General features: G+C 49.0%; 2 protein-coding genes and 2 pseudogenes across 2 annotated transcripts; 2 read left to right on the top strand and 2 right to left on the bottom strand.

The window, feature by feature from the left end:
- The first annotated feature begins 464 nt into the window (after window positions 1–464).
- LOC123153337 (uncharacterized) lies at window positions 465–4,071 on the top strand (annotated as a pseudogene).
- Window positions 4,072–10,729: 6,658 nt separating this feature from the next.
- On the bottom strand, window positions 10,730–16,644 carry LOC123148724 (wall-associated receptor kinase 1). The gene is made up of 4 exons (XM_044568216.1): window positions 15,492–16,644; window positions 12,582–13,073; window positions 12,345–12,497; window positions 10,730–12,255 (listed from the first exon to the last, which is right to left on the bottom strand). The coding sequence occupies exons 1-4, from the start codon at window positions 16,426–16,428 to the stop codon at window positions 11,060–11,062; spliced, it is 2,778 nt and encodes a 925-aa protein (XP_044424151.1). The 5' UTR covers window positions 16,429–16,644; the 3' UTR covers window positions 10,730–11,059.
- A 1,049-nt stretch (window positions 16,645–17,693) lies between these two features.
- LOC123148725 (DNA-directed RNA polymerases II, IV and V subunit 8B-like) lies at window positions 17,694–20,449 on the top strand (annotated as a pseudogene).
- An 827-nt stretch (window positions 20,450–21,276) lies between these two features.
- LOC123148726 (uncharacterized) lies at window positions 21,277–22,320 on the bottom strand. The gene has a single exon (XM_044568217.1). The coding sequence runs from the start codon at window positions 22,044–22,046 to the stop codon at window positions 21,669–21,671; it is 378 nt and encodes a 125-aa protein (XP_044424152.1). The 5' UTR covers window positions 22,047–22,320; the 3' UTR covers window positions 21,277–21,668.
- Between the last annotated feature and the right edge of the window lie 1,538 nt (window positions 22,321–23,858).

A 23,858-nucleotide genomic window follows, 5' to 3' on the forward strand; every position in this document is an offset into this window, starting at 1 on the left:
TCGTATATTAAAAATGGTTCTCCATACATTATGAAAAGTTCACTATGCATTCCGAAAATGTTCATCGTGTATTACAAAAATGTTCATCATACATTTAACAAAATATTCACGACATATTAATAAAATATTCAATGTATACTTAAAAAATGTTCAGTGTATATCACACAAATGTTCAATGCCTATATCACACAAATGTTCAGTGCCTATTTAGAAAACTTTCATTATATATTTAAAATTGTTCATTGTATATTAAAAAGATGTTCAATGGTTGAATTTTTTTTATCCGTCTCTGCGCTTATTTGTTAAATATTCTCGCACCGAATTAATCAGGAGTATTGGTGAGCTCAATTGGTGAAGAAGACGTGCAGTCTATCGTTGGTCGCGTGTTCGATTCCTCGACTGAGTATCTTTTTTGCTAATTTAGTTGCAGCCCGCAGTGAAGCCACCGAATGGGCCGGCCCAATTCGATGCATGCCCTGCGCGAAACCTCCTCCTGTTGACGCACGCGAGCGTCAGCTAGGAGCACTCGCGCTGCTCGGGCGGCTCTGGAAGCGAATGGGACGGAAAGCGAGCCGCCTGCGGCGACGCCGCCAGCCGCCGGCCGGCATCAGCCCCACCACGTCGCCGTCGCCTTCGCCTGCATCCTCCTCAAGGTATGCACTCTCCCCGTCCTCCCGCTCCTCTTCACCTGAAGCCCAGTTTCTCGTCGCCTTTTCCCTCGTTCATCTCTCGTGTACGCGTTGTTTGTCTACTCCGTCGTGCAACTGTGCAATCAATCGTTCTCGTGGAAAGGGAAGAACTCGAATCGCGTCGCCGCTGTCGTAGGTTTAGATTTTTCACTCGATTTCGCCGTAAAGGATACTACTGAGCCTTGGAACCCTAGATGGGATGTGCATGTACGGATAGTATAATTGGTTTGTTGGTTTTGAGAAGAAAATTAGGTCGAGTGTTCGTCGTACCCCAATATGTGATTTGCAAATGGAAAGGAGTACAAAAAGTACCCAAGCAGAAGAACCCATGAAATTCCAGAGTATCCGTACTGTACATGTCCTGACAGTCGGTATTGGTAGCACATTGTTATTTATAGAGCTATAACTGCAGCTGTTTTATTCAGTGTTTACAGCCAAGCGAAATGTCATAGCGTCTGTCACCATTTCAGTATCATGATCTGAAGATGCAGATGGTTTTCACTGTCACGAAAAGTTTTAACTACAGGGTGGCTTTCCAAAATAAAATTCTTATCTGTGCATGCTGTCATCTTAGCCCTGTCATATAACCATCTTACAAAATAAATCGATCGACTTGCTGCTTATTTGTAAGTGTCGACTTTCTTGACATTTAAGGGATATACAAGATCTGGAGAACAACACGTTCTTAATTGCTTACCTATGGTCCAAGCATGCTGTCTGCCTTTTTTCATTTGTTACTGGACTAATAATCTTTCTAACCTTTCTGCCTTGAATTTGTTGTGTTTTGCAGAGAGTTTGCCATCATGCAAAGCCCGAGCAAATTGCCTGACCCATCTGTCTCTACTCCCCCAGGAGTGTTGGGGCACCAAGGTTGGGCTGACCTCCCAGATAAACTGCTTCACTCCATTGTTCCTCTGTTGGGATCTTTCCTCGACCTTATAGCGTTTGCTAGCACCTGTGGTTCTTGGCGTGCTGCCTTCTCTTCGTACCCATCCAAATCGACCATCTGCACCAAACTCCCACCTTTCCTCGTCCGACCCAATCTCTGTGTCGATGCCCCTCATCTCCCTTCCAGCAATGGTCGTCACAAGCTACGCACATGTAAGGTCATTGATCTGGCCAACCAGAACAGAGCCCTCCGCTGCCAGATTCCTCAAGAAACTTTTCAGAGGATGCGTTTTGCTGGCTCTTCCTATGGGCATCTCATCTGCTGCCGCCGAGGAAATTGCCTTGTTGTTGATGTGTTCACTGGTGCCGAGGTTTCACTTCCATCTCTCCCATTCAGTGGTGACTGTGAGCAGGAGTTCTACTTTGGCGGCACTCTGACAGCTTCCCTTGCATCACCCAACTGCCATCTCCTTGTCAGCACACGATCCTCCCTGTTTGATTGGCCGGTTGGAAGTGACTCTCGGTCTGAACTCAAGCTTTCTGATGCACGGGTAGATCAGATTGTGGAGTTCAATGGTCAGTTCATCGCCATGGATTATTCTCAGAGGATCTACATTCTGAAGTTAGCCCCCCAGCTTGGCCTGCAGGAGATAACAACCGAGTGGTGGGATGACATGACTGAATGCCCATATCTAAGACCATGGCTGGTGGTCTGCGGTGATATGCTTCTCATGGTTGACCATTACATGAGCTTATCATTTGGAGCACCAGTCTTGTATAAACCCTACCACCTTGATATGTCGACCAGACCTGCAAAATGGGTGGAGGTGAAGAAGCTAGACAATTGGGCACTCTTTGTAGGGGGTGATGTGAGGAGCCCGCCGTTTTCTTGCTTGACCCCAGAGAAGTGGGGAGGGAGGAGCAACTGCCTGTACTACGCCCATTACTCTCAGCCTTGGAGCGTACATGGATTAGGTGACGCGGCAGATGCTGTGTGGGATCCTTCCACCGACCCTGATCTTGTGTACAAGAGAAACTGGTACGGCCAGCTGCAGGCCTTCTGGGTATATCCAAGCATGTTCTATTCCGATGCTCCAGTAGTGACGGGGCACCAAGACTGGGCTGACCTCCCAGATAATCTGCTTCACTCCATTGTTCCTCTGTTGGGATCCTTTCTCGACCTTATTGCGTTTGCTAGCACCTGTCGTTCTTGGCGTGCCGCCTTCTCTTCATACCCATCCAAGTCGACATTCTGCACCAAACTCCCGCCTCTCCTCGTCCGGCCCAATGTCCGTGTCCAAGCCCCTCATCTACCTTCTAGCAATGGTCGTCACAAGCTACGCACATGTAAGGTCATTGATCTAGCCAACCAGAACATAGCCCTTCGCTGCCAGATTCCTCAAGAAACTTTTCAGAGGATGCGCTTTGCTGGTTCTTCATATGGGCAACTCATCTGCTGCCGCCGAGGAAATTGTCTTATTGTTGATGTGTTCACTGGTGCTGAGGTTTCACCTCCATGTCTCCCCTTGCATCACCCAACTGCCATCTCCTTGTCAGCACCCGATCCTCCCTGTTTGATTGGCCGGTTGGAAGCGACTCTTGGTCTGAAATCAAGCTTTCTGATGCACGGATAGATCAGATTGTGGAATTCAATGGCCAGTTCATTGCCATGGATTATTCTCAGAGGATCTACTTTCTGAAGTTAGCCCCCCAGCTTGGCCTGCAGGAGATAACTACCAAGTGGTGGGACGGCATGACTGAGTGCCCATATCTAAGACCATGGCTGGTGGTTTGCGGTGATATGCTTCTCATGGTTGACCATTATGTGAGCCTATCATTTGGAGCACCAGTCTTGTATAAACCCTACCGCCTTGATATGTCGACAAGACCTGCAAAATGGGTGGAGGTGAAGAAGCTGGACAACTCGGCACTCTTTGTAGGGGGTGATGTGAGGAGCCCGCCGTTTTCTTGCTTGAGCCCAGAGAAGTGGGGAGGGACGAGCAACCGCCTGTACTACGCCCATTACTCTCAGCCTTGGAGCGTACATGGCTTTGGTGATGCGGCAGATGCTGCGTGGGATCCTTCCACCGACCCTGATCTTGTGTACAAGAGAAACTGGTACGGCCAGCTTCAGGCCTTCTGGGTGTACCCAAGCATGTTCTATTCCGATGGCCAGTGATCATCGATGGGGCAACTACAGCTTGCTGCTCTACCAGCTTCTTCTCGGAAACTATCACTTCCAACAGACTTAGGCAGCTGAAAAAAGGTGCTTTTTCATGGTGACAGTCATGCTGAAGCTTCTGCAGTTAGTTTCATCCTTCTGTTTTAAAACATTGTAGGAGGCGTTTAGGGTTGCAATCGGTGCTTACTCTAGCTTTTGCCAGTTAATTTGTAGTTCAATTTGCTGTTTGGTTGTTGCACTGTATGGATATGTACTTGACTACGTATTGCTCATCTGTGCTGGAGTTGACTAGTTAAGCACCATGTTTCTGCATGACGAAGAGTGTTCCTGCATGTGCCCGTGCTCTTATTTGCATCTTAATCTATTTTAATTCGACAAGTTAATTACAACAAGCAGACTTGCATAGCTAATTTTGCTTGAAGATACATGATGTGTCACTCTTGAATTCGCCCGGTCTGTGAACAAGGCATTTTTTTCTTCAGTTATTGTAACAAGAGTTGCCCCGAAGTGTGTTTTGTTGTGCATGTGTGATATACAGAGCTGTTGGTGTCAGCGTGAAATATCGCTGCACCGTTCATATTTCGTATGCGCATAGATATCAAGATGCCTGAAATTCGAAACACATTCCCGTTGAAAGAACACTAATTACTCAGTTTGGTAACCAAAGAAGGCTTCTTCAAACTTCATGTACAAAACAGTAGGGTTCTAACATAGCCCAGTTTCTAATGATATACGAATCAAAAGGGATATTGATTTTAACAAATGCATTTTTATTGAAAATATATTTTAGCCCGTAAAGGCAGCAGGATCTCCTTGAACGTATGGTGTTTGTTCAACATTGGACTTTGGATTACTCCCTCACTACAAAAACAGAATTAAGATTCTACATTTACTTCAAGGAATCGTCCGCTTTCATCTTGTAGCAATCAAGTGTGTCCATGTACAATTCTTCTGTTCCTTTCTGTACACTTGCAATAAAAGTTCGGAGGCAGAGGTGAAAATTGCAGTTCCACATATAGGTGTAACATTGCAATGTTCATCTCTTAGTCCCTTTTTTTTTACGAATACAGCTGGTATTTATCGTCCCGGGAAAACTCTAGCTCTGGAGCTGGTGCTTCTGTCACGAGCTCATCCTTGCAAGGGATCGGAGAGGGAAAGGGGGATGAGATCGAGACTTGGAGAAGGGGGATTTCTTTCCAAGGGTGGAGGTACAGATTAGGTGAGAGGTTTAGAGACTTGACATAATTTCCACACACGCACACCTACTCGCTCCAGCTGGCTATATAGCCAGGCAACACTTGGCAACTCGCCTTATAGGTGGGTCCGTGCCAGTAGGCAGCGGGGCCCACCGAATCACACGTCCACCGCATCAGGTCCTGATGATGCCGGTGTGACATTCCCCTCTTCTTCAGAACGAGCGCCATCTTCAGGAACGTCGTCATCGCCAGCCGCTGGCGCGTCCCAGGCTGCTGCTTGAGGGAAACGGCGGCGGAGGGTATCGTAGTCCGCCCAAGTAGTTGCTGCCTCGCCACTGCGCCAGCGCACCTTGACTTGCACCAGAGCACTTGCGCCCTGCTTGACCATGCGGCACTCGACAATCTCCACTGGTTCGTTGTCGTGGCCGGCGAGGTCGGGCGGTCGGGGCAGCTCGGAGAAGACCGGTGTGTAGTTGGGAGTGAACGGCTTGAGCTGAGAGACGTGGAAGACGGGGTGGATTCTGCTGTCCGCTGGCAGCTCCAGTTTGTACGCCAGCTTGCCGATTCTGTCCAGCACCACAAATGGCCCGAAGAACTTGTATGCCAACTTGGCGCACGATCTGTTCGCCACCGAAGACTGCGCGTAGGGCTAGAGTTTGAGAAGAACCTTGTCGCCCACCTCGAAGGAGCGCTCGGAGCGATGCTTGTCCGCCTGTTTCTTGAAGCGATGTTGGGCGCGAAGAATTTGTTCGCGTGGTCATGCCGTGTGCAGGCCCCAGTCCCAGGGCTCGCCGTCGATGATGGGCACCGTCTTGTCGTCCCAAAGTGTCATGGCGCCCAGGTTGGGTTCAACGGCATACAGAGCTTTGAAGGGGGTGCACTTGATCGAGGAGTGGAATGACGAGTTGTACCAGAATTCCGCTGTAGGCAGCCAGCGGCGCCATTGCCTGGGAGAGTCGTGCACGGCGCAACGCAAGTACATCTCCATGCACTGGTTGACGCGTTTGCTCTGGCCGTCCGTTTGGGGGTGGTAAGCCATGGAGAAGAGTAACTTGGTGCCCGCGCTGGCGAAGAGTTCGCACCAGAGCGCGCTGGTGAAGACGCGGTCACGGTCGGAGACGATGGAGCTGGGGATGCCGTGCAGCTTGACGATATGATCCCAGAAGACCTTGGCGACCTGAGGAGCCTTGAACGAGTGCCGAAGCGGAATGAAGTGCGCAGATTTGGTCAGCCGATCCACGACTACCATGATTGAATCGAAGCCCTCTGATGATGGTAACCCTTCCACAAAATCCATGGTGAGGTCGCGCCAGGGAGCAGTTGGCACTGGCAGGGGCGCGAGCGTGCCCGCCGGCTTGGACTGCTCGTGTTTGGCATGCTGGCACAAGGAGCACTGCCGCACATAGTCGGAGATGTCGGTCTTCAATCTGTCCCAGACGAAGAGCTTCTTGATGCGCTGGTAGGTGGCCGTCGCGCCAGAGTGGCCACCCAGCGCGCTGTCGTGCAAAGCGCTGATGATCTTGGTGCGGAGAGCCGTGTTCTTGCCGATCCACAAGCGCTCCTGCTTGCGGATGAGCCCTTTGTAGAGCTGGTAGCCGTCGTCATCGGGACTGTGGATCGCAAGGCGCGCCAGACGATCCTGTGCGTCGGCGTCCGTGGCGTAGGAGTTGGCCACCTCTTGCACCCATGCCGGCTGGCAGATGGAGAGCGCGTCGAGGTTCAGGGTCGCGCCCACACGAGAGAGAGCGTCCGCGGCTCCATTGTCGTTGCCGCATCTGTAGCGGAACTGGAACTGCAAGCCCACCAGCTTGGCCATGGCCTTGCGTTGCAAATCAGTGGTGAGCTGCTGATCTTGCAAGTTGCAGAGACTCTTGTGATCGGTGACGATGGTGAAGGGGCCCCGTTGCAGATATGCGCGCCATTTCTCGACGGCCATCATGACGGCGAGGAACTCCTTCTCGTACGCCATCAGCTTCTGATTGCGCACTCCCATGGCCTTGCTGAGAAACGCCACCGGGTGTCCGTCCTGTGCCAGCACCGCGCCGACACCGGTGTCGCACGCGTCCGTCTCAATCGCGAACGGTCTCACAAAATCAGGGAGCACGAGCATTGGCGCGGTCACCATGGCGCGCTTGAGGAGATCGAACGCCACTTGTGCCTTCTCGGTCCACTTGAAGCCCTTCTTGGTCAGTAGGCTTGTGAGCGGCTTGGCAATGATGCCGTAGTGTGCAATAAACTTGCGGTAGTAGCCGGTGAGGCCGAGGAAGCCGCGCAGCTCGGTGGCAGTTGTTGGTGTCGGCCATGCCACCATAGCTTCCGTCTTCTCAGGGTCCGTGGCGACGCCGTCCTTGGAAATGATATGGTCGAGGTAGGAGATGCTGTCTTGCGCGAACGAGCACTTGGACTCCTTGGTGTACAACTGGTGCTCGCGAAGAAGAGCGAGAACGAGACGAAGATGTTCCAGGTGCTCCTCCAGCGTTTCACTGAAGATCAAGATGTCATCTAAGAAGATAATTATGAACTTGCGCACGTACTTGGCGAAGATTGCGTTCATCAGGCACTGGAACGTGGCCAGCATGTTCGTCAGCCCGAATGGCATGACCTTGAAGTGGAAATGGCCATGGTGCGTTTTGAACGGCGTCTTCTCTTCGTCGCCCGCGCGCATGCGTATCTGGTGGTAGCCAGCGCGGAGGTCCAGCTTGGAGAAGAATGCTGCTCCAGCCAGCTCATCGAGCAGTTCGTCCACTATGGGCAGGGGAAACTTGTTCTTGACCGTAGCGTCGTTGAGCCGGCGATAGTCGACGCAAAAGTGCCAGGTGCCGTCCTTCTTCTTGACGAGCAGCACGGGCGCGGCGAACGGGCTCATACTGTGTTCAATGACACCTGACTGAAGCATCTCTTGAACTTGGCGCTCGATCTCGTCCTTCTACAAGGGCGAGTAACGGTACGGCCGCGAGTTCGCGGGGCGTGCGTCGTCCACCAGGGTGATAGCATGATCATAGCGACGGTGAGGAGGCAGGCCCTTGGGTTCAGCGAACACATCAGCGAAGTCCGTCAAGACGCTCTGCACACTTGGTGGGATTTTGGTCGCCTGCGGCTCAGGTGAGCGGGGCAAATCCAGCACGGCCATGTACCAAATGTCGTTGCCGGCTTGCCATTTGCGCAATTGGTCTGGTTCGATTTCCTCCACCCGCTCGTGCTGCTTCGATCGAACACCTTGTAGGGTGATCATGGCGCCGTGGTGCTCGAAGGTCAGCGTCTTGTCGAGCCAGTGGCAACTCATCGGGCTGAACTGCTCCAGCCAGTCCATACCGAGCACGCCGTCGTACGCACCCAACTCCAGTTGCCGCATATCAGTGGTGAAGGTGTGGCCCTGAATCCACCGGTTCAGGCCTTGTACCATGCTGTTACAGGTCATGCTCTCGCCGTTGGCCACGCGAACCTCCACTGCGGGCATTGAAACGGTTGGAGCGTGCACGCGCTCGGCGAACGCCTTGGAGACGAAGCTGTGCGTGCTCCCCGAGTCCACCAGAAGCAACATGACTTGATTGCCGACGAGTGCGCGCAGACGGATGGTGCGCGGCGACTCGGTATCGGCGACCGCATGGGTGGAGAGCACGCAGCACTCGGGCGCGGGATCCTGCTCCACCGGGGCGTCGAGCAAGTCCAGGGCGTGCACCACGTCGTCAGTAAGCACTTTCCCATAGTCGCCAACTTGGATCGTGAGCAGTTGTGTGGCCAGCTTGCATCGATGGTCGCGTGAGTAGCGATCGCCGCATTTGAAGCAGAGTCCGTTGGCGCGGCGATGCTCACGCAGTTGTCATTCGCGCGCGAGGTCGTCGTTGGGAGCCGCCGCACCTCCCGGCCGGGGCGCACCCACCGCGCGGGCCGGAAGCGGCAGTGGTGGTGGTGGTGGAGGTCGCCCTGCCGGAATGATCCGTGGTCGAGCACGTTGCGTGCCGGCCTCTTCTTCCACGATCCGAGCCAACACTGCCGCGCGTGTGATGCTTGACGGCTCTTGGAGGCGAACCGCAGCCCGCAGATCGTCGCGCAGACCCAGCAGGAACTGTGTGACGAACAACTTGGGGTTGAGCGTCGCATCCAGGGCGAGCAGGTGGTACATGTGGGTCTCGAACGCCGTCCAGTACTCGGCGACGGTGCTGGTTTGGCGAAGGTGCAGCAACTTGTGCATCTCCATCTCAAATTCGTCTGGAGCGAATTCGCTGATGACGGCCACGGCGAACTCTTCCCACGTCGGCGAGCGATGTGTCTGCCAGTACGCCTGGTACCAGCGCGTGGCGTGGCCGTCGATGTAGAGCGAGGCCGTGGTCACCCAGCTGTGCAGAGGAACATGGTACAGGTCGAAATAGGTGATGCAGCGGTCGATCCAGAGGCTTGGCGCGTCGCCGTCGAAGTGTGGGAAGTTGTGCTTCGGCGGCTTGACCGTGTACTCCTCGCGCTGCCCGATGTGCGCCTCGCGGCCCGCCATGAACGCGGCGGACTGCCCCACGCCCCCGTACGGCATGGTGTGCCGAGTGGGTAACAGGGGAGGGCCGTTGTTGGCGAGGCGGACGGCTGGACCTTGAGGCCGAGATCCACGGGCGTGCTCCAGCGGCGTCACCGCAGAGGCCTGGGTGTCGCCGTCGTGGTGGTCGGCGGTGTGCGGTGGGTGGCGCTCCGCTGCGGGCGGCGAAGGCGGGAGGTCGCGCTGCTGCTGGCGAACCTCGTCGACGTCAGCTTGGGTGAGATCCAGTTGCTTGCGGATGTGCGCCAGATCCGCGGAGACTTGCGTGTTGAACGCGATCTGGGCCTCGCGCTGCTTGTCGCTCGCAAGCGTGGTCTCGTCGAAGCGCTTCAGGAGCGCCTGCAGCATGGTCTTGAGCTCTCCCGTGGATTCCGTCATGGCAGTGATGATGTGACGAGACTGAGCAGAAGGTTTGCTGGGCGGCGCCGTCGCACTCGCTCCAAATCAGGCCAACCCCGCTGGGGCTTTCGCGCGGATCTCGCCGGAGCAAGACCGCACCCGCAGCGGTGGATGTTACGGCTCGATCGAGAGGGTATGAGTGGTAGCGAAGAAAAAAAAATTGGGGGGAGCGGCGAAACCTAGCTCTGATTACCAAATGTCACGAGCTCATCCTTGCAAGGGATCGGAGAGGGCAAGGGGGGTGAGATCGAGACTTGGAGAAGGGGGATTTCTTTCCAAGGGAGGAGGTACAGATTAGGTGAGAGGTTCAGAGACTTGACATAATTTCTACACACGCACACCTACTCGCTCCAGCTGGCTATATAGCCAGGCAACACTTGGCAACTCGCCTTACAGGTGGGTCCGTGCCAGTAGGCAGCGGGGCCCACCGAATCACACGTCCACCGCATCAGGTCCTGATGATGCCGGTGTGACAGCTTCATCGAAGGAAGAAAACAAACGCCATAAGTTCAAGGCAATGTGAGCATGTCAGTAATATGTGTACAAATCCAAGAGTTTTAGACTGAACTTCTCCAAATTATGATAAGTTTCCATTATGGAACTTAAACCTCATATATTCCAATGGGCTCTGTACACCTCAGGGATGCTTCGATTTATGAAGATTGAAGAGCTGAAAGCACCTTCATTCTAGAAAAAAAAAACCTTGATACAGCAGAGCCAGACATGACACCCTACACCTTATGTAACCTTTTTTTTAGGGATACATCGTATGTAACCTTTGACTAAAGGAAGATGCAAAACACTTAGAAATTCAAAGAATAAAAAGAATATGCAGCACTCTAGCTGGTTACTTAAAAAAAAGGAGAAATATACTTATAGCAGGAATGGCTCCAGTTCAATATGGGAATATCATTTCAGCAAGGGATGTGTGTTGATAGAGTGCAATATATCAAGGATGAAACACCAAGTTTGTTGAGTAAATCCATCATTCATCAAGTAAGATGGAACTGTATGCTCAAACAGAAAAAGATGGTACTGCATAATACATTTTGTGAAGAAGAGGATTGCATGTAGGGCCTTACAAGATAAGGTGATCTAAGACGGTGCTGCAAAATACAATTTTTGTCTCAGCTTAGAAAGAACAACCATGGCAAAAACACTAGAGAGCTGACAAGCATATCTAGCGGGGCAGGCTAGCGGATGCGAGGAACTCCTGCTCCAAGCTATAGCATGCGTTTTGGCTGCGCTGAGATGTTACATTGTAAGTTCTCCCGGCTAGGTTCATGGCCATGGACTGGTGGCCTTGCATCTCATACTCAACGGCTGGATAAACTTGAGATGAATTTGTACGATTCATTCGTAGTTGCTGCAATGTTGTCTCGACTTCCTTCATTGTAGGCCTTTCCTCACCTTTTAGCCTCAAGCACTTTTCCGCAAGAGAAGCAACCCCGTTGATCTCCTCCTCGCTCGCTTCTTCAAGAACTTGTGCCGCCACTATTTCTTTGGGTTGCCTCGACCTGATCTCCAAGAGGAAGTAGTTACACAAGCTCTCGTCCATTCCCGACTCAGCTGTAAAAACAGGTTTTTTCCTGATAAGAAGTTCTAGGAGTACCACACCAAAACTGTAAACATCACTCTTCTCATTTAGCTGCCCAGTCTGGTAGTATTCTGGATCAAAATAACCGAATGTGCCCTGAACATTTGTAGCAACATGAGTTTGATCAATGGGGACAATTCTTGAAGCACCGAAATCCGAAACCTTTGCTGCATTGTTTGTGTCTAGGAGTATATTAGAGGACTTCACATCACGATGGAAGATTGATATTGAGGCTGCAGAGTGGAGATAACATAGAGCACCCGCAGCTTCTGATGCGATCCGTAGGCAGTCATTCCAGGTCAAAGAAACCATGTTGCTAGAATCATGATGAAGACTTTCAAACAATGAACCATTGGGAATGAAGTCGTACACTAGTAAGGGGACCTCAGTTTCAAGACAGCACCCGAAAAGTTTCACGATATTCCGGTGATTTATCTGAGAGAGAATTGCAACCTCATTGATAAAATCGCTGATCTCAATCACATGCTGGTTTGATAAGATCCCTTTGTAGACTGTGCCATGCCCTCCACGTCCAAGGATACGTGCAGGATCAAAGTTATTTGTTGCCCTTTTAAGCTCTTCAAAGGAGAAAATATTTTTCCTCTCGCTCGCATTTTCATCCCCTGATATCAATTGTTCCAAGAGAAGGCCATTGTTCCTTCGGAAATACTTCCTTCTTAGTTTCTTCTGGACGTCTCTTTTCCATCTTTGAACGAGAAATATCGTAGTTAAGCCGAAAAGTAGCATGCCAAGGCCACTGCTTAACCCAATCACAATACCTACATAACGAAACTGATCCATCAATCCTCATTATATCCCGAGTATCTTTTGAGGGGATGAACAGAACATACAGTAGAGATGGGCTCACCTAAGTAGAAATTTTGCTTTCTTACTGGAGTGCACTGCATTTTTGTTATATCATACTCTGTATGATCAGGGCACTTGGTGCAGGTGTAGTTTCCGATAGTGTTCCGGCAATTCCCTTTGCAAAGTCCTGGTGTCCGTTTGCACTCATCAATATCTGTAACCATATATCTGTCAGGAGATACATAACATTTGTACAAATAATAAACTACAGTTGTAAAGATAAAGAGAAGGGGAGTACCTTCACAACCATCTGGGATGTATGGATTTCCTTCAAAACCGCGCAAGCATGCACACCTGTATCCAACATAACCTTCCATGGAGCTGATGACACCCAGGCAGAAGCTATGGACACTAACGCACGCATATCCAGAGGTGTTTTTTTCCGCCTCTTGGCATGTAAGATTAGCGACAGCCCACTGCACAGAGGCTGATTCCAGAGGATTGACATACAGGTTCGGTTCATCAGCTTCTGAAGATTGTAGCATAATGTTAAATGACTCGTCTCCAACACTCAACTCATATTTGATTCCCAGGAGCCCCTCATTGACATTTATGTATGTCACTTCAACGAAGCCATTATTATGCCAGAGAACGGGCGGTGTAGTATCTGAGCAGTTGAGCTTAAAAGTTTTCCTCGCAGAACAACCTTCTTCTATGCCAAAAGGAAATGGGACACTTATATTTCCACACCGTCGAGAACAATTCACCTTAAGTGGTCTTGAATTATACTCTATTTCTCAAAAGATATTCAAATTCATCAGATTAGCTAAAGAAGCAAGATAATGTGCTCAAATATGGAAGTCATTTATCAACATAGCACTGTATAACTGTAAAAGTTATGGTGGAATAATGATATTTTTATCCTTTTCTAGCTATTTTTATTAAATGGCCCAACTCCTCAATAGGACTAGTTTACACTCCCTCCGTTCCTAAATATAAGTCTTTTTAGAGATTTCAATGTGGACTACATACGGATGTATATAGACGTAGTTTACAGTGTAGATTCACTCATTTTACTCCTTATGTAGTTCATATTGGAATCTTTAAAAAGACTTATATTTAGGAATTAAGGGAGTAGTTTATACTTGTAGTTGTGGTGATAAGATTAAAAATCACCAACACGCAATCAGATGAAAATGCTGGTAGCTCGGTAGATTAATGAGACTAAAGTGAATCTTAAGAATTTAAATGACATCCCACCAAGGCAAGTTTAATATTTCTAGCACATAATGGTGCTTGTACATTAACTCAATCACAGCCGTATTATACTTAAATATACATAACAATTCAAGGCATAGAATAATACTCATCTTTCAAGTGGGATAAAAATACATAGAAAAACTCATAAGTCGCTCTTGTTCTCAACACCACATGCCACACATCTCGGTTCACTCACAAACACTCTAAGATTAGTTTTATTGATCATCAGCCTGTGCGTCTGCATTGGCCAATTCAGATGAACACAAAAGTAGCAGAGGTTTTTAAATAGCATTTATTATACATACATTTGTCCAAATTAGAAATACTGAAAGAAACTAAGTAGCAATATATGTATTTGAAATATTACCATTATACATCCAATAGTTTTCATTGCTACTATAGAGATGGAAGTAGCAATCATATGACCAGTGGGGCCCAACAATAAGCGTAATTACAAATTTAAGTAAATAATTTAAAACACAGATTTTCTTCTTGTTTTTAATAATATGCATGTATTTTTGTGAAATTAATATTAATGATTCTCCCTTTTTCACATATTTGTTGATCTTATGATTGCCATCCTTTATCTTCTTTGCTAATGCGATCAAATTAGATTTGAACTTCAAATGCAAATGAATGTGTGGCAACCAGAGAACTACATGCGCAGTGTGTTTGTCAATTGGTCATGTTAAGCTGCTAACCTAGCACAAAATAAAAAATATTGTTTACTGAGATGAACCTCTAAATGCTACTAGTAGAAGGCACGTGCTATGCACGTGTTTTTCACTTCTTTTTTTTTTTTGAAAAAGTGACTTCATCATTTAATTTGTTGGATTTTGAGAAAGGATTGTCAAGGTGCTGCATTTGGAATTCGGTGGATACAAACGACGTCGAGTGCTTTGATTTGTAAAAGCTTAATGTCTTATATTTTAAGACGAAGGGAGTATATGTTCACCCATCGATTTGACAAATGTTAGTTCTTCAGTGAGTCGTTGTTTGCTAGATATTCCAGACCTCCCGTCATTGAGCAATGAAGTTCAAAATAGCCACAGAAGATCCAAAATAGCAGACTTTAAGTTGCACCAGCACGTGTGGTGTGTGGTAGCATTCGGTGCCGTGAGTGTTCCAGAAAGATCGTGGAGTCATGTTGGCATGTGTTTGTACAGAGCAAATCCAGGAAACATGAACCGTTAGATCACTTGGGTGTGGTACTGATAAACGGTGGATATTCATCTTCTAGAACAAATCAATGGCTCACAGTTGCTCATGAATCTTGCTGGATAGCTAGTCCGAATTCAAAAAATTGTGTAGTATAGTACTCCCTCTGTTTTAAAATTCTTGTCTTAAATTTGTCTAAATACGGATGTATCTAGTTACGTTTTAGCGTTAGATACATCCGTATCTAGACAAATCTAAGACAAGAATTTTGAGACGGAGGGAGTAGTAGAGAAAATGGAGTCCCAGTAGTGTCACAGGTGAAAAGCAAAACGTGTACATGACTTCAAAATAATGCTGCTTAAGTTGGACTAGACATGTTCCTAAGATTACTCAGTAATTCCTCCATTTCAATATATAGTGTGTATTTTTTATTTGTTAAGACGAGTTATTTCACCAATAGTTGTCAGTTAATTTGTGGTTTATGTTATAAAAAACCACAAACATAAGTAAATACTTTTTAAATGAATCGGGTGACATCAATTCCATGTCACATATACCACATATTAAAGCAATTGTTGGTCAAGGCCTTGTCATACAGAGAGACCGAAGAAGCCTTATATTTCAAAATAGAGGGGGTACTTAGTGAGATAGTAGATATTAATTTTAACAAATAGTTGATATTGTTTCTTTGATTATCGTGGAGTTAGTTTCATAGAACTACATATTTTTTTGTTAAAAACAAATCCAAAAGGAACTTCAAAAGATAAGGTATGATGGAGGAGATTATTACCATGGACAGCTGAGCAGCCACCGGAGATATATGGATTGCCTTCATAACCACTGATGCACCGGCAGATATAACCTTTATCGGCAAGAGGAACCGTGCATTCGCTGTGGTGGCTGACACATGCATAGTTGCTATCCTCCATGCTCCTGGAGCAGCTCGTTTGGTCGAGGATACTCCATATGATTAAGATATTAATAGTTATGTCGATTGTATCCCACAAGATGTTGAGTCTAGATTGTGTTTTTATCTTACTTGTCTTGTGGGGAACAAATTGAAACTCGAGGGTGCGGACTGTTAATGCAGAATATGTAAAAGAACACGACCCAGGGCCATGTCGGTCCTGCCTATAAACTTGCTCCGCAATTTCTATGCTGGGGCAGGATACCTTGCAAATCAACTCACGGTTACCAAGGTCTTTATGCACCAAGTACACATCCAAGTCGCAAGCAATGACAGAAAGGGACATTGTACTGAGAAGGCTAAAAGTTTTCCCTGGAGTCCATGACATGTTGTAGGCATCGAGACCAGATTTCATGGGGATGGTTTTGGAGAAGTTGACAAAAAAAGAGCTGAACTGCAAGTGCTTGCCCCAGAAGTTGACTGACATGCCACTGGGGTAAATATCGCCCACAACCTGGGTTGTACTTGTACTACTACCATCGTGCAAGAAGAGTTTAGGGGGATTGGTGGTGTGGTTGCAAATGAGACTGAATTCAGGATTCCTAAAGCAACCAGCTCCTATGCCGAATGGGTAGCTGAAGGTCAAGTGACCGCATCTATTGGCACAGCTGAGAGTCAAATTTGAAGAACCCATGCCGGCGTCCAACCGACGGATCAGGCGGTTCAGAGGCTGGGTGGTGCTCCCATCAAAGCTTCTCACAACTGCCGATGCTCGTGCTTCAGCCATCCCTAGCATGGCAAGTATGAGCAAAACAAGCATGGTGTTGAACTGGGTAATTCGCTCGACACCTTGCTCAGCAAGTGAGGTGTGGGAGAATTTGTGGAGAAGTAACTGGCATAGAATACCACAGCTGATGGGCTCTATTATAGGAGGACATGGAAGATGTCAAAATCACTAATGGGCCCATGCACTGTACTGTACTGGTACTTACGGAGGAAGTTTCTCCATTTCTCTTATTAGGACAAGAAGTTTCCTCTATAATACAATACAAAAAGGAAGCATGATAGGGTTTACATTAAGGCCACACAAAAGAAGCATGATACTCCAATATTAACCATGTGCTTAGATAAAACCATTTTGGCGGATATAGGTAAGGTTGTATCTGCTTTTGCTTTTATCAAACAGATCCACAACATCTGTATTCTGTAATTAACATACTAATTTCTACCATAACAGGAGTCCCAACTTTAGATTCTCTCAAAAGCAAATTTTCTTGTGCGAAGGAACGAGCATAACTAATCGGGGAAGAAGCAATGGACTAAAATCAAGTCTTAGATTGCGGCCACTCAATGGACAGAAACATTCTAACCCATGAAATGGGGCACTGACTCCATTGACCTTGAGCAATGGACTAAAATCAAGTCTTAGATTGCGGCCACTCAATCCAAGCAGGTACCACTCCATTGACTCCATTGGGTGGACTGAAAGTCAGTCATTGATGGAACTGTATACACTCAATCCAGGCAGGCACATGTATTCATTTTTTGCGGTGGACAACGATAATACTGGAAGCTAGGATCTCCGTTTATTTTCCATCTGAATAATACTGTGTTGTTGTGTGATGTTTCTTTGATTTATTTAGGGGAGGAGCAATTTTTTGGTGTGGGCATGCGGAGTTACAATTTTTCGTGTTTCACGATAAATATTTCAACCACCTTCCTTCTTTTTCGACACCTACAATGTTTACATTAGACAGAAAATGCTTCATTGTTCACAGCTAATGCATTTTCCAATTTTCACAGTTTAAACTTGGCCATTCACCCACCGGTGCATTCAGAGTTTCAGACAAAGCTAGTACTACTAACAATTTACAGATTCAAATGCCCGAAGAATTACCTTGCTACGTTGGTCCAGTGCTCCTTGCTGCCCGCTGCTCACCTGCTCTGCTAGTCATTGCCCAGCTGCAGCTGCCAACGAGCGATTCAATCAGATTAACCGATGCATGGTGTGATTGTGGTGTCATGACCAGTAGGTCGAAAAGAGGGAGAAAACTGAAGTCAAAAAGGCTTTACAGGTTTGCTGAATCTCCGATGGCCCTGATGTCCTTGTGGCTCTTGCGCGAAACTGTGAGTGTGCCGGCGGCCACGGCCATACGCCCGGCAGCACCGCACGGAGATCGGACCTCGGAGGGGACGGCCGTCGGCAGGGGGTTCGGATGTGAGGCTGAGGCTGTGGGGTCTGTATGGGCTGTTGTGGTCGTGGGCATAGACTAAGGCCCACTGAGGCTCTAGAAAAGGCTAAGGCCCAGTGGCTGCAACCAAAGCCTCCACCGCCGGCTCGCCACCGAGCCGCCTTTCCCCTGCCGGCGACCGCCGCGGAGACGGAGGCCAGCTCTCTGCCGACAGGTCCTCTCCTTTGCCCCCTTCCCCGTTGGACATCCCACTTTGCTTGGTAAACCCTAATCCACCTCTGATTTCCCCTCTTGTTTTCTAAGCACAACTGATTCCATTTATTCTTCAGAAAGGAACCATGTGAAAACTAAATATTAGTCATGGACTTGATATCCTTGAACCTCAGACGCTCGGTTATTTGTGGCGTTTGGGGGAGCTGGGCCGCGCCACATTTGGAAGATTTTTTTCTTGGAAAACATGAATTAAGAGGCACTTGTTTGGATTATTTTTAGGACCAGTCGGTAGGATACAAGGATTGCTGTGAGCTGCTAGCAATTCTTTTTTACTTTAGCACTGTGCAAGATTTAAGTTCTTGCTCTCCCTCTTGGACAGGAAAAATGGCTGGGCATCTCTTTGAGGATATCTTCATTATGACCAGGATCGATCCTGATGGGAATAAGTTAGACAGAGGTGATTCTCTCTGGCTGTTCCACCTGATGAATTTTGTTCTACTAGGCCGCGCTTTACTCTGCCGAACCGTGCCGCTCATGTATGTTGATTCTTTGAGTGCTGTTAGCAAGACTTGGTAATAATTTATGTCTAGCCATTTTACAGTGCACTATGTAAATATTTAGATCCTGGGGTGTTCAAATCATAGCTACACTTACACAACCTCGTTGATTCAGATGTTTATTGAACTGCGTTTTCCTTTCCATATTCGTGTGCAGTTAATCGCAGCGAGGCTAGATGCGAGTAGTTCGATATGTAGATGGAATTAGATGTCGCTACCGATGTCAACCTGATCCATTATGTGTTACGATTAATTGTTGTTATTTTCAGATGGACGTGCCTTCATGGAGGGCACGTGTTTAGGGCCTGATGATACTTTGTGCAGGAAGCTCACATTGTATTCATTTCTTTCCTTCTTTCAGGCTGGTAGGAAAACCCTTGCTGACAAGTATGACTATGTCATGCATGAAAAGCTTTACAAGATTTCAGAGGACAGTTCCAGTGGTCAAGCTACTAAAGTGTATGATCTCTTAACTTTAGATTAGTGATTTTTTTAATGTAGCAGGATTTAATTATGCGATATATTGCGTGCAATATATATGATTTCGTGTGAGGTTGATTCCTGATCTTCATATAGCTTATGAAGCTTTTGTTCTGTAACATGTTGCTGAAGTAGATGAGTCTGAGAGTACATAGTGATTCTCTTGTTTTCCCTTGAGCTTGACAGTCCTTAATCCCAGCACCTAATGCATGTCTACATAATCTTTTGTGGCTGGGGTGGTGGTGGGGGGCAGAGGTGCCGTGGGAAGGCGTTGAAATTGCTTAATGTGAGTGTTACTGAGTAACATGATGTACATACATGGTCCAAGATAACAGGCGGGTTTTGAGATTTCTTAATTTGGGTGTTATGAATAACTTGCTGTATATACATGGTTCAAGTCTCTAAAGATAAGAAGCTCCATTGTCATTGACAAGTACTCCCTCCGTTCGGAATTACTTGTCGCAGAAATGGATGTATCTAGACGTATTTTAGTTTTAGATACATCCATATCCGAGACAAGTAATTCCGAACGGAGGGAGTATGGGTTAGTGGCGGAGGGGGCATGGGCCGCTTTCACTGGAACTGAATGCTATTCCAAATGAAATAATGCCATGGGCTGTTCCCATGTGAGGATCTTGGTGTGACTCGTACAAAGAACAAGGTTCCATCTGCTGAATGGCTACCCCTCAAAACAAAACAAAAAACTGGTGAATGGCTGATTGAAGGGTTTGGTTTTACATATTTGATATTCCTTTTATAGTAGTTTGTACTTAGTAGAAAACCGCTTAAATATTTGCAAGATGCTAAAAATGTATTGATAGTGTGTTGATGGTATTTTCTCGTTTTTGAGTCATATAAGTGCTGGGATTGTTATTTACATTTTCTCACAATGCCTATGGTGTATATCTGACTGCAGCTGATCTGAACAATTCACCAGTGCAACTGCTCTAACGATTGTACTCTGCCCGCTATCCTTTTCCAGGGAGATTTATGCGTCTTTTGGTGGCCTCCTGGTGTTCCTCAAAGGCGATCCTTGGAGTGCCGCCAACCTCGAACTGGATCAAAGGCCGTTCCTCCTCATACGAAAGGTGCAAATGACCAGTGCTTCTTCTCCTTTTGTCGGGGCAAAAATTTACCTCTTGCGTGGCAAGTCACCAACGCTTCTAGTTCATCAAGGCTATACCGAGCCTCCCTTCAATGCCAATTATCCTCCCCTGGAATGTACTCTACTCTTCTGGTGGTAAATATAACTCTAGTCTCTAGATTTGCCCAACCGCTCCTCTGTGGCACCGGCCACTTATTCTTTGTTCCTCTGGAGCACATTACATGTGTTTCCACCGTACGTTACCGATGTTTCACATAGTACATCACAATGTTGCATCAATGTTATTTTCGATGATTACCATGGCACGACGCCCAGGTACTCTGGTGGCACTGCCGCATCTTTGCTTGCCTGAACTTCCCACACCCGGTCCACACCCGGAAGCGGCCTCTGGGCCAAGAATAATCCGTGAAGCTCTCATTGCGCCTTGGAGCCGAGCAAGACGAGCAATCACTCACTCTCACACGCACGCACAGAGAGAGCGTACTGCCGCTGCCTGCTTTCCTTTCTCCCCTGGGGCCGTATCTCCCGAAGATGCACATCCGGTGGCCCTCCCCTCTTTATCTTGTACTACGAAATTACATTACGGTGGTACGTTTTGGAGTCGGCATGGGGCTTGCCTTCAATCCGAGCACCGAATGCCTGTGCTGATTAAGAGCGCTGGACGGGCAGAGCGGTTCAGGAGCATTGATAATGATTCCAATGATACTACGCACTGCTCATTCGAAGAAAGCTATGGCTGTTCATGGCTGGAACAGTGCCGTCTCCGAGTGGCTAGTACCAGTAGTAATCATGGGAGCCAATAAGAAACTGTGTTGTTGAGTAGTAAGATGTGGTCACAAGAACTATTTTTCGGCCAGGATTGGACCAAAGCCAGCCGTTGTGATTCTGCCATGATGGTGCAGGGCCGGCCTACCCACACGTATGTGAAAGGCCCGCAGCTTTCTACGTGCACGTACAGAGAGAGATGCGCATGAAATCTTTCAGGCTCCACAAGCACGATCATGTCATGTGATGGCTGAGGGCTCCAAGCCAACTCGGATGCGATGAACGGAAGAATCTTCCCGGTCCGAGGGTCGGAACAAAGACCCCCCGCGGAAGGAGCCATGGAGGCCAAGGGCGAGTTGAGCGAGAGAACAATTCTTGTTTCTGATGGTGGAACAAAAGGACACCGGCTAGGCGGAATATACACCCAAGTACTCGCGGACAAGAGCGCAAACAAGCGAGAAGCGGACAAGATCGTCGACGTCAAACCAAAAATCAAGCGCTTGCTAACTATGGCTAACTAATAGGAGTAGATATCTGTCCCATGATGGACAGAGGATGCTGATGCTGATGCTGATGGGCACCGGGCAGAAGGACCCGCTCGGGAGCGGGAAATTCTGACTGGCGCTCCGGTTCCGCAGCAGCTCGCCGCCGGCGCCGGAGTGTCTGCTCTGCTCCTCCTTGCTTCTTGCATTTGCAGCTCTGCCCCCGGCCTTCGCTTGGCTGCTACTTAGTTACGGCGGACGCGCGATCACCTGTTGTGGAGAGGGTTGGGGCCCGTCGGGATGCGCCGCTTGTCGTCGTCGTCGCACGCGGCGTCGTCGCGGCCGCCGGCGGTCGGCTTCCGCTTCCACGCCGCGCTGGTCTTGACCTTGCTCTTGCACCGGGCGGCTGCGGAGGTGGCGGTGGCGTCGAAGGCGACCGCGCGGGCGCCGGCTCTTGGACTGGGCTTGGGCACGGCGTGGTGCACGGGCGTCGAGGGCCACCTCTGCGCAGCGCTTCCGCGCGCGCGCGTGGAGAAGGCCGGCGTCCTGGCCGAGGCGCCCGCGCAGTGGACGGCGGCGAGCTGCAGCAGGACGGCAATGGCGAGGCATAGGGCGGCGGCGCGCGCCCAGCGCCGCCTCCTCATGGGCGCCGAGCTCAGCGGGTGGCACGCACGTAGGAGCGGCACGTACGTGCGCTCTCTCTGAGTCTGGTTGTTGGGGAGCTCTGTTGTTGGAGGCAGAGGGGGAGGGGGGGAGGGAGGCGCACGCAGGCAGCTGACCAGCAACGGGACTATTCAAAGGGTCCGAGGAGCCGGGCTCGCTCCGAGTTTTAACAGCGCCGCGCGTGGTGACCACCACTGGCACCCACAAGAGCGCCACAACCACAAGCAATAACTCGATGGTAATCTAACAAGTTCCCTGCCAAAACAGAGCGCGGCAATGGTCCTACGATGGGATTTATTTTCTCGCAGCTTCTAAACATGGAGGGAGGGAGGGAGAGGGCGCGCGCGCGCGCAGCTGCACGTACAGGTACAGCCCCATTCCAACCACATTGATGAGCCTTCACTCCCTCCCCCGATGGCGCGACAGCGACGTGCCGCCGGGGCCGTGGTGGCCACGGAGCTAGCTAAGGGCTAGGGGTGCGTACGTTCACCGCTGGGCGCAGGCGTGCAGCCAAGCGCCGGCATGCCATGCCCGTATCCCCGCCCCGCGCGTCGACCACCGGTGCGGCATGGCATTGGCATGGCATGCCGCCCCGCCGCGTGCGCTCGGTTTGACCGGCCTCCTGCCGTTCGCGTGCTCACCGGTGAGATCCGTCGATCCGTCGCCCGTCCGGCCGTCAGTCCGCCGTTGCATCATCATCATGGCAAGCTAGCTACTTAGCTCGGCTGCTCTCCCCTTCCCTTGTCTCGCGGACGCGCCCACTCTCCCTCCCATCGACCCGTCTCGTCAGTGCCGTTCGCGCGCAATTCCTTCTCGCTCTCTCTCTCTCTCTCTCTCTCTCTCTCCCCCTCTCTCTCTCTCTAGGGTGCAGATAGGAGTGTACCGTATATCGTACACATTGGTGTTCGTGACCCCATTGATCGAACGATGCACTCCTACAGGCTATAGTCCTGCAGCACAGTATGTACTCGTACGCGGCAGGAGTAGGAGTAGGAGTAGGAGTAGGAGTAGGAGCAGGACGGTCACTGCTTCTGGACCAGTTCTTTTGGGCGATTCTACCAGAATCGCCCCCTTCCTCAGCTTCTCTTAGAATCACCACTCCATATGTTTTTTACAATCCTAACTAATTAGACCTTAACTAAATAGGATTGTAAAAAAAATATAGAGCGACGATTCTGAGAGAAGATGGAAAGAGGCGCGATTTTGGAAGAATCGCCGAAAAGAATTGATCCAGGTCAAGTTTGCTTCCTCTGATCGCGCCGGGTATGGCCGTACAGGTGCAGTTACGCTTCTTTGCTTTAAATAAGTATTACTAGTACAGTGGTACTATGTGTGTGTGTGTTTTCGAGCAAAAGAGAGGCTTGCCCCCTTTGATTTCATTTAATGAAACCATTCTCCAGTCTTACAATATCCCAGCATCCAACTAAAACTAAAGCGGAAAATAAAGCAGCAGTTCTCTACAAAGTTCTGTTACAAGCATCTACAGCCAGACACCTCAAATGCCCCTCAAACTTCCGGGCAGACGCCCGGTCACTGACACGTCAAAAAAATCTGACGCAGATAGACGCCTCAAACCGGTCTCAAGCACCCGGGCTGACCGGCACCTCACATATTCAGCCCAAACATAGGGCGGATATGGGGTGGGCCAGGCATGACCGGGTGCGTCCGTCACGTCGGATCCGGCCCACACTAGTCCACCCGATCCCATATATATAGTGTTACTATTCATCATCCAGGGTGTAAAATAAGTTATTCTTCAACCGAGATAATCTTACGATCATTTCATAATTAAA

This window comes from Triticum aestivum, chromosome 7A (assembly GCF_018294505.1).
Source record: "Triticum aestivum cultivar Chinese Spring chromosome 7A, IWGSC CS RefSeq v2.1, whole genome shotgun sequence".
In the NCBI taxonomy this organism is placed as follows: Eukaryota; Viridiplantae; Streptophyta; class Magnoliopsida; order Poales; family Poaceae; genus Triticum; species Triticum aestivum.